Consider the following 11043-nt stretch of genomic DNA (forward strand, 5'->3'; position numbering starts at 1 on the left):
AAAACAACTTTACTTTTAGACTTTACCTGCTGTACGGTAAGCAGTCTGCAACACAATCTGGGCGTTTTGACAATCGGACACAAGGAGTCGTGTAGAAATGTGTAGGATTTTTCTTTCTTGTATGAACGCAAAGCACTGTTTCTTACTTGGACTGGGTTTAAAATACAACGTTCAGATCAGATACTTATCAATATATTTCTCAAAATATATTTTTGGTATATATTTTTGGTTATTATATCAGACTTCATTTGGATTTAAAGAGCACTCAGAAAACTACAAAATGAGCCTGTTTCAACTCATGAAACCATGAACCTCTCACAGTGTTCCTCATTTTCCCGGCTTTTACTTTCTCCTTTTTCTAACCGGTGTCATTTGTATTCTGTATTTGACCATTTTTGAGGTTGTCTTATTTGTGTGTGTGTGTGCGTGTGCGTGTGCGTGTGCGTGTGTGTGTGTGTGTGTGTGTGTGTGTGTGTGTGTGTGTGTGTGTGTGTGTGCGTGTGCGTGTGCGTGTGTGTGTGTGTGTGTGTGTGTGTCCCACAGGCCTCCAGCCCCAAGCTGACCGCCCGCTGCTCAGACATCCAGGAGGTTCGACGCTGCAACCGCCTGGAGATGCCCGACAATCTCAATACGTTTGTTCTAAAGGTAAACACACACAGATACTTTTCCATCCCTGGAGGGAAATTAAAATGATTCGTAAAAAATAAACCAGGGTGGAAAACAAAATTGCAAACAATATAGTATATACAGTATTGCGGAAGATGAGTTGAATATGAGCGCACACCATTTGGTAAATGCTGGGCCCGGCTTTATCGGGGCCAAATTCAAAGATTAAAAGTTTAAATATAAAATGTCATCACGTAGTTTGGCAATCATTCATCGGCCACCTCCTGGTTTTTGTCTTAAAAGTACATTCGTGCAGCTGCAATCGGTACAAGGCAAGTCTGTAGCCGCACAAATTGTTCCAGATTAAACTTTGCGCTTTGTGTTATGAGTAATAAGTTATTTTTAAGACGCAGAAGACGCGTCATTCTTCATCCATATGTGTTGTATTTAGAAACTCATGGAAGTCGATGACTCAGTGAGTGGTGCATAGCAAGGTACTGCGTGGATGCTCTGCAGCTGTGTGCCGCACATTTTAACACATGGAATTCAAAATGCGTTTGATAATAAACACAGGTAAGATGGGTAGATTCTTTGTTCATCTCCGGTTCACATCGTCAAATAATAATAAAGCAATACAATAAAAAGTATGAAGACAGAAAATGGCAATAAATGGAAATGTCGGAAAATCTACAGTAAACCATTAACTTTACTGTAGACAATAGATAATCTGCCAATAAACCTAATGATAAATAACAAATATAACAGAAAAACAATCAAAAAATAAAAAGGAAAAAGACCTGTCTATACAGTCCTAGAAGGTATCTGCTTGTTTGGTAGAGTCCCAGATGATGGAGGTTTTAGGTTTGAACGTAGATGGATCACTGTGTTTCTCTGTTGTTTATTTTATTTTTTTTATAATATTGTAAGATTTTGTAATGTTGAGGAAAAGAGAGCAGAACGGACGGCGCTGGCGTTTCCAACATTGCGACGTGATAAATTTTTTTTAAATTTTTTTTTTTAAACGATCCTCATGAAGCCGTAGGGTCGGAAAAGCTGCGGAACGTGAGTCGGGTGGTGTTTTTAACAGGCGTCCTGATGTTCCTCTGTGCCGCCAGGTTAGCCACTATCCTGGAAGTCTGATCTTCGAGACGAACAACGACCAGCAGGTCAGCTCCTGGACCACCGAGCTCAAGGAATGTATCAGCAGCAGGTGAGGGAACGAACGGAACTCAGAACACGTCCCTGATGTCTGACGTTCACGGCTGGAAAAGGGCATATTAGGGTGGTTCCACGATTACGGTGCCATTTGTAAGCCTTTGTAACTCTTGAAATTCCACTTCATTTGTAATCATTTTTCAACATTGAATCAGAACAAAATATGCATTTAACCATTCCAAAAAAAAAAAAGAAAGTAATAGTATTTTTGGTTTTTTTTTACAAGGTTTCTGTGCTGAAGATGGCTTGAATGAGTAACTGTTGAAGTAACAGGTTTGAGTTTTTAGCATAGAATTTGCAAATATGCAAAATGTGACTGAGACCATTCTAATGATTTACCAATATATATATTTTTTTTATCAAATTAAATAAATTACTTTCAAGCTATAATTTTGGTAACAGGTTTATATTACAAATATTTCACAGCGGTGAATGTGTTCAGGTCACAGGGTTGAGTAAATTTTATGCGACACAAATAAAATGTTAGTTTCATCATAACATTTTTCATAATCTTTAATGAATTACTCACAAAAAAAAGATGTTTCATGCATGACATATGGAATGGATTCACACAGTAATCCAAATTTCTGGAGTTCTTTTATGACTGTTTTGAGGTAAAGTTCAGTTGCAGTGGGTTGGGACAGGTTTTAATTAATGTTGTAAGCTGTTAATCAGAACTTTACATGCATATTGGTACATTTAATATCAAATAACACCCCAATTGTGGAATCTAATTCCGATTTCGAACAACTTGTCAATGTTGATCTTTTTAACCTGACAAGCCCCAGACAAGTGACTGCAGCTCTTGAAGGAATATATTATCTTGCTGTTTGATTGGTGTTAATGCGTCTGTTTAGGCTCCTGAGAGCATTTCTACGATTAAAATTGGAGGCGGCAGACGTTGCAGGAGAAGCTTCGTCTGTTTCTCAACGGCAAAATAAAAACGGGAACCAAACACGTCAGGGAGATAATTAAAAGTTGAAATGATGTAATGAGCGTGGGCGCTTGGTCGAAGTCAAAATCGGTGACTGCCCCATTCCAAGTTCACACAAGTACTGTAGATAAATAAATAACAGCATTCTAACATTTGCCAGCTCCGCTGACCTGGATTTCCTGGAGTTTCTTTTGAGAAACATTTGATACCTGAACCTGCAGCTCGCTCTTTGTGCACATGTGTAGCTGCAGTTGTAAAAAGTAAATATTTACTTTACTACACGTGTGTAAAGGAATTCCTGGACATTCCTGTGTGTGTGTGTGTCTGTGTGTGTGTGTGTGTGTGTGTGTGTTGGATCATTTGTACACCAATGTGTTAACGGATTTCAAGGCCGTGTGAATATAACTCGCAAAGGATTTAGGAGAATTTTTGGAGAATTTATTACAAAAGCAAATTCTGTAGTCATTTTAGGAAATTAAACCTGAGAGTTCCAACAAGATATTTCAGTGTGTTTCTAACAGGCCACTGATCGTAATGATAGTAACATATTCATATAAGTTCATATTGTCAAATGTCACTAAACAGGTTATTTGGAAAATAAATATCGATATAATCACGAATAGTGAGTTAAATGATTTGAGTGGATTGGGAAAAAAAAATGAGAACACCAACAGCATGCCCGTCATCCACGCGTACTGACAAGAAACTCAGTTCAAACATCCATGTGGAGAATGGTACAAAGTGTAGTGGAGATCCTCAAAAGGTTTCAGTTATGAACAGGACCGCTGGAGCAATTGGGAATTTTAATTTAATTTCTGGTTTTGTTGGTAGCTCATCTAAATTGCTCTTAAACAGTTACATGCATTCATGTCTTCAGCGATGCAGGAAGCCGCGGGAGGTAATATTAAACTGTTTAAAAGTAGGATGGAGTGCGGCGGCGTTTCCCAGAATGCATCTCTCTGCGGAGATGCTGCGACCCTGCGTGCTGTTCAGCAGATGCACACACATCCAGCTCAGAAGGGAGTGTGTGTGTGTGTGTGTGTGTGTGTGTGTGTGTGTGTGTGTGTGTGTGTGTGTGTGTGTGTGTGTGTGTGTGTGTGTGTGTGTGTGTGTGTGTGTGTGTGTGTGTGTGTTAGGTGGTGCCCTGTGAGAGGAAGTGTGGGGGAGGTCTGAGACTGAGAGGGGGAATCTCAGGACCTTTTTTTTATTTATTTTTTTCTACAGATGTCTACTCTTACTGTAATGCGCACCACACACACACACACACACACACAATGGAACCTTCCATCTGGAAATGAGGATTTGAGGACCTGGTGTTTGTTTGGGGATTCCTCAGGCAGAGACAAAGTGACATCGTGCTGAGTTCAGCCAGTTTATGCTTCTGTGAAGCTGCGCGTAAACGACGACGCGGCGCAGGGGGTTCTGGGTAAGCGCAGCTCGCAGACGAGCCGACGCGCTCACCTTCCCAAATCCCGACAAGGTGCCAAACACGCCGATGGGTCGAATTGTCCAACTTCCGGTCGGCAGGCGGGTTCCAAACGGAAAAGAAAGCTTGGCGGGTAGAAGCGCGTCTGATGACGTTGGAAGACGTGTTTCTGTTCGAATATCCGTATTTATGAGTACTACAGTTTAAAAAAAAAAAAAAACAGAAAAAAATGTATTTCCTCTATGTTTTCCGTACATTGTAGTCAGTGGATGTGACACTGCCCCCCGGTGGACACGTTACGCCATACACACAACCCGCGCGCAGGTAGAGAGGCGAACGCCCGCGCAGAAGCAGGATCCGGCCTCGTGCGCGTGTGCCGTCGGGGGTTCTGCGAACGTCGTCTACTCAGCATTTCCTTCAAACACCTCGTCCTCTTCTTCCTGTTGTGGTTCTCTCCTCCTCCTCCTCCTCCTCCTCCCTTTCTGTTTCTCTTTCTCTCCTGGTGTTACAGGTGTGTTTGTGTTTTGTTTTGCCTCTGCGCCGGAGGGCGATGGAGTGGCGCTGCGTCGCCGCCGTCATCGAGGAAACGTCTGGCACGGAGACGTTTTTTTTTAATATGCATGAGGAGAAACGCGAGCTTCTCATCTCGGCGTATCGCTCCATCTTCTCGTGCGCTCTCTCTCTCTCTCTCGCTCTCTCTCTCTCTCTCTCTCTCTCTCTCTCTCTCTCTCTCTCTCTCTCTCTCTCTCTCTCTCTCTCTCTCTCTCTCTCTCTCTCTTTTACACACGCACGCGCACAACACACACATTCAGGAGACTGGAGGCTTGTCTTCCTGTTATTCAGAATTCTGTGATCTTAAGTCAGCATTTTAGCAGGATTTGCTCTGGCTTCCCTTATCTTACCTTCCCATTTTCATTTATACACACACACACACACACACACACACACGTAAATATCTGAGAATTGTGTGTGTGTGTGTGTGTGTATGTGCGTGTGTGTTGCAGAACAGTGGGGCTTAGTTCAGGTCTTGGACTGGACTCCCTTCCTGTCTGGGCTCGGTGTTGCTGCTTCCTCCGCTTGGCCGTCGTTCCTCTCTCTCTCTCTCTCTCTCTCTCTCTCTCTCTCTCTCTCTCTCTCTCTAGCTTTTCTTATCTCTATTTGTTCACTCCCTTTCATCCGTTTTGATATGTTTATTATGGGGTTTTTTAAATTTTTTTAATTTTTTTTCAGATATAACACTGCAGTAAGGGTTTGTGTTATATTGAAAATACCCAATACAAATAAGTCTCCATTTTATGAAGTTTAGGGATGCAAGTCATTTTAATACAGGACGTCAAAGCATATATTTATTCACTTTTTCCAATATTTGAGTTATACATATATAATTACATACACATATTTTTTCCCATTCCAAAATCATTCATTTGGTTACAGTATTTTTCCATGCACCTCCTTCTTAAGATCAGATACCGGGGAGTTCCGCTGTGTCAGTGTGTCGTTTATCCCATTAGTGTGCGCGTGTGCGTGTCCGTGCGCGTACGTGCGCACGGTTATTCCCTGATTATTTTTGCCGATTCCATTCCTCCTCGCATCATGTGAATCTACGTCTTCCCTCCAGGTCGGGAAGCGTGGACCTGGAGCTCCGCCCCTCCCCGGACGACACCTCCGTCCCGGCCACGTGCAGAGGGAGCTCAGAGTCCGGAAGTCACGGTGAGGGGCGGCAGCGTTGTTTCTTATTTGAGTTTGTATTAGTTCCTTTTTTTTTTTTTTTTTGCGTTTCGTGTTTTGTGAGTCATGTTCTTTGAATTGATAAAGACTTCCACTGAACCTATTGGTGGGTTTGGTTACAACAAACATCAAGTTGAAGAGTTTATTATCACGGTAATCGTGTGACTTCTAACTCAGTGATACCTGATAAATTGGAAATGGAAATTTGTATTGAAAAAAGGTGCAGTCCTGCCCAGGGGGTCAAAAAAATGTTGTCCACACTATGTCTCGTAAATTGCCATGTACCATGTGCAGAGGCCACGCAAATGTAGAATTTAACTTTAACTTTCGCTGAATATACATATTAGAATGGTAAAATAATCAGTGAGGAAACTCATCCGGAATCCTTCCTCTTCTCAGGCTCCGGGAGCTTTGTCCTTCCGGAGCAGATGTACCAGAAGACGGATCACTTCCTGAGCTCGTACCCCTGGTTCCACGGGCCCATCTCCCGCGTCAAGGCGGCCCACCTGGTGCAGAGCTCCGGGCGGGAGGGCCACGGGGTGTTCCTGGTCCGGCAGAGCGAGACCCGCAAGGGGGACTACGTCCTCACCTTCAACTACCAGGGCAAGGCCAAAGTACGTCCCCAGAACGCCGCTTATCTCCCCCTCTCTCTCTCTCTCTCTCTCTCTCTCTGTGTCTTATCGCTTCCTGCGTTCACATCCTGCGGTGTTTCATATCGTACCAAAGAATACGATCTTCATCTTCCTTTTCTTTTTTTAGAATATCCAATACCCCCCCCGCCCCCCCCCCGCCCCCACCCCCCCAAAAAAAAGAAAAAACCTTGAAATTATCTTATTCAAACTACATGTCTATTTGATTGTTTTCCAGATGTAGTTTTCTTCAAAATTTCCGTTGTATTTCTGTCATCTTTCCCTTTTCAGATGTGTTTGATCATGGCTGCAGTTTCATCAAAGCCATAGAGGGAAACTGGAGTTGATAAAAAACTCTAATAATAAAAGGCATAAAGTCCACGTTAAATTAAAAAGCATTTTCGTTTATTAGAAAATGAAAATCACATCCATCTGTGTATGGCCTCAGCGCTGTAGTCAATTTGATCAAAACCTGTTTTACCGAAAAGAAGAAATGAGCATTTATTACGTCTCTATCGGCATTTTCCAGAGTGTGTAGGATGTTGGCACCGACTCAAGCTTTGGATACTGACGATCTTATTGGTCAAATATTAACCGATCAGATTATTTAATTGATCCGCTTTCTGCCGGTATCTACGCCGGAACAAAGTTGACCGCACATCTCCATGGCAACGGCTATTTCAAGGCCAGATTCTGTTGAACAGTTTTTTTTGTTTTTTTTACTTGTTGAAATATGAGATTAGTCACACTGACGTAGATGAATATTACTGACATTGATGTGACTTTAATACGGTCCAAACCAGAAGTATCTTCATCCTCCTCCTCCTCCTCCTTCTCCTCCTCCAGCACCTGCGCCTCTCCCTGACGGAGTGGGGGCAGTGCAGGGTGCAGCACCTCCGCTTCCCCTCCGTCATGGACATGCTCAGCCACTTCCGCCTCTCGCCGATCCCGCTGGAGTGCGGCGCCGCCTGCGACGTCACGCTGTCCAGCTTCGTGGTGGCGGGGTCCAGCCCCGTGCCGCACGGTGAGACCCTCCCTCCTAACCCGGATGGATTTTGGGGAATTCCGATTCGATAACGACGATCAACAGCGATTACAATTTTGGCAAGAAAAAATACATTTCCCGATCTCCTCCACCCTACTCTAACTTTCTAGTATATATTTTTTAAATGTTTTAATGCAATATCTGCCCATCAAGGCCACTCCTTTTAATTAAATGAGTAATATTTTATTTTCATAAATGATTGTGGCCCATAGTGCCCACCAACCGGGTAAAATTAAAAAAAAAGTCCCCAAATGAACTCCCAATCCTCCTCCTTTCCTGTTTTGAGTGCTTTGCGGAGGTGGAAATCACTCAGAATGGAAGTGTCCGTCCATCTCCAAACGAACAACCAAAAGTCATAGAGGAGCCACTGAGCCTCCATCACCCCCTCCTCCCTCTCCCCCTCTTCCCTCCTGCAGGGCAGCTCTCGGGGGTCGTCCTGGTTCCCTTCTCCCTGCACCGCTGGAGCTCGGAGCCCAGTCTCGCTCACTGCAGCCTGGCCCGGACCTCCTGCGCGCTCCCCTCCACCTCCGCCGCCTCCTCCTCCTCCTCCTCCTCCTCCTCCGCCTCCACGCCGACGACCGCCAGCGGCGCCGGCACCGCCAGCACTCCCGGCTCCCGCCCTGCGCCGCCGTCCCGCTCCGGCGCCGTCCCCGACCCCTCCGCGTTGGCGCCCGCCCCCCTGCGCCGCAGCGAGTCGGTGGGGAGGAGACCCCCCCTCCTCCGTCACCCCCACCCCCACCTCCCCCTCTTCCCCCAGCGGGACTCGGACTACGAACTGGAGCCCGACAGGGGTCGCAAGAGAGCTATAGACAACCAGTACATGTTCCTCTGACCAACAGACACACACACACACACACACACACACAACTCTACCAGGAGTGTCCATAATGAATGTATTTTTTTCTGGGGCGGGGTTTCTAATAGCGTTTTGTATTCTGAATATTCCTGGGTTATGTAGGTTTGGGGCAGAAACCCCTTCAGCCACGCTGCATCTTCAGCTTCAGCAACTTTTGGGGGAACACTTGGGAGTGTTTCTAGGTGTCCGGTGAGGTGGTTTTGGGGTGCGACGGCGGGCGCTTAACAAACATCAGCGATCAAACCTTGAAGCTCAGACTCGGCCACCGAAGCCGCCGGGGAACCCAAAGCGCCGGGCCGAGCCTTCGGCCAAATAATATTTCTCGCCGGTGAGTTAATTTGCCGACGCTTCGGTGCTCGTTTCCGCCGGCGTTGTAATCCTTGCTCCGCTGGTTCTCCACGTCTCCAAGTGCTCTTCAGAAAGCCGCGCGGGATGGCTCCCGGGTTCGCAGCGGAATTGCGCTCGTGGCTTTGCGTTTCTCCTCCGTCACTCTGCGGAGTTCTCTTACACGACAGCGAACCAAAAGTCCTGCATTTCGGCCGATTCTTTCGCCGCCAGCCGCAAAGTGCCTTCGGACGTCGGATGAATGTCCGAGATGCCCCCCCTCAAACCAACATGGCTCTCGGCATCTAGTTGGGTGGTTTTTGGGGGTGCGACGGTGCGTGTCGCCACTTCAGTCCTCTATGCAAACTTAGGATTTGTACAAAAAGCCGTTTTTTTCTTTTTTTTACCATCATTAATAGATCACAACAAGATGCCTTGATATTACAACCGGAGATTGAAATCACCGACTCGGCACTTCGGTCCCGGGGGAGAGGGCGAGTTTCATTCTGACGAAACCCTTTTTTTTTTTTTTTTTTTTTCACCCCCCCGTAGTCTCCAAATGAGCGCATTTTTCATTCCGTGATCTTATCGAACAACATCTGAAAAGACGAATGGAATCAAATAATGGTAACTGGGATTTTTGCTCGGAACTCAAATAAAATTCCTTCTGACTCGCGTCGTCCCAACACTCAAGTGTCAGAATACTTTTTTTTTTTTTTTGTTGTTTTTAGCTCACAAAACAGCTTAACCCTAATTTATTTGTTTCTTTTTTTTTTTGCAAACAGCGTGGCACATTGAGTCGATGAGAACACAAAACCAACATCCAGCAAACGAACCGTCACTGTCGCATGAAAAGCTTGAATGGAAATATAATCTAATTTAAAGGTGAAAATGTGTATTTACTTCTATAAATCTACTTCCGGGTTTAGTTTCGTAGACAAATGTGGCGATGGTTCCGGGATGCTTTTGGGTGACGGGGCCTTTAACGCGAGCTTTACTTTCCTTTGAGTCTTTCTTCTGTCCACGCTTAAACACTAACTTAGCAGTTAAATGATTCCCTTCTAATAAGTCTGATGAATTCATGGGAGAGTCTTCTTCCCCTTCTCTATCGTTGCGGTGGTTTTGTTTTTTGTTTTTTTTATCAACTGACGCCGCAGCCACGACTGACAGTATTTGGGTGTCGTTTACTAACTTAGAAATAAGAGAGGACGATGGGAACAGAGACGAGACAATTTCGGCAAAAGTACGGTTGGTCTACCTTTTTTTTTTTTTTTTGCTTGAGGCTTCATTAAATCCCCCCGTTCCGAGCCACATTTGGATCTCCCTTCTGTGCATATTCCGACAGGAGAGCAACGGTAATGACGACCATCTAGACGTGGGGAGGATGACTGTGCCTTCCCCCTCCACAGCTCAGGGTGCGGTGCAGACCGTAGTGCAATATCCCACACCTCCAACGCTAGACCCCACACGAACAAACATTACAACACATTCAAGAGAGCGCTCATTGGCTTTAATCCATTTGAACTTAGTAGCTTTTCCTGAGGTAGATGCATACCTTCAATCGAGGGGAGGGGGGCGACGCCCGCCGAGAGAGAGCATTAACTTTTATTTTTATTTTTTTGTACTGCGTAGTAGTTCCTGTCTTGTGGACGGTGTTCTCTGCCAGCGTCTGGTTAGTTTCCTACTAGAGAATAAATCCCGGTGTACCTCAGGTGTTGACGCCCTTCCACTGCGCCTCTCGTTTTGTCTCCCGCTGTTTAAATTGTCCAGTTGATGAATGTAATGTGTTCTTGATACTGTTCATTCTGTGTTTGTTATTCAGCACTGTAAACATTCCAGTTCAGACCCCCCTCCCCTTCCTCTCCAATGACGACAGATGTAAAAGCTTTGTTGTGGTTTCAATGGCTTGTGTTCACATCCCACTCAGTTATGATAAGCCTTCTAAATTATATAAATATATATCAACTGTATATTTGACATTTTGTAAAATAAATCTAACCAAAACTGAGTCATGGTCGTGGTTGGTGTGTACGCTGATAAAACTCCAGCGCGTGAGTGACATGGTGCTGCACGCTGTGTTTAGAGTGTGAACATAATGTGCTGCATGAAATCAAAACCGTTCAAATGAGGAAAACACTTTACAAATTGCATCCAGCCTCAATCTGTTGGATTAAAGGGACGGTTCAAAAAACTAAAACAAATTCACAAATGGTTCATTATCCCGTCCAAATAATGCTCTTATGATGGAGCCTGTTCAACCTCTTGTGGTTTCCCATTTAC

The 11043-nt window shown here is 44.8% G+C and overlaps 1 protein-coding gene across 1 annotated transcript in view; it reads left to right on the top strand.

Annotated features, from left to right (window-relative positions):
• sh2b3 (SH2B adaptor protein 3) overlaps positions 1-8415 on the top strand; it is a gene marked incomplete at both ends in the record, with an annotated part of 28352 nt that extends 19937 nt beyond the window's left edge. Inside the window, 6 exons of the mRNA XM_080004663.1 lie at positions 544-645; positions 1722-1816; positions 5800-5891; positions 6309-6523; positions 7385-7562; positions 8000-8415. Coding sequence (XP_079860789.1) covers positions 544-645; positions 1722-1816; positions 5800-5891; positions 6309-6523; positions 7385-7562; positions 8000-8415 — 1098 coding nt within the window. The remainder of the gene's footprint in view (positions 1-543; positions 646-1721; positions 1817-5799; positions 5892-6308; positions 6524-7384; positions 7563-7999) is intronic.
• Between the last annotated feature and the right edge of the window lie 2628 nt (positions 8416-11043).

This window comes from Zeus faber, assembly GCF_960531495.2.
Source record: "Zeus faber genome assembly, chromosome: 7".
In the NCBI taxonomy this organism is placed as follows: Eukaryota; Metazoa; Chordata; class Actinopteri; order Zeiformes; family Zeidae; genus Zeus; species Zeus faber.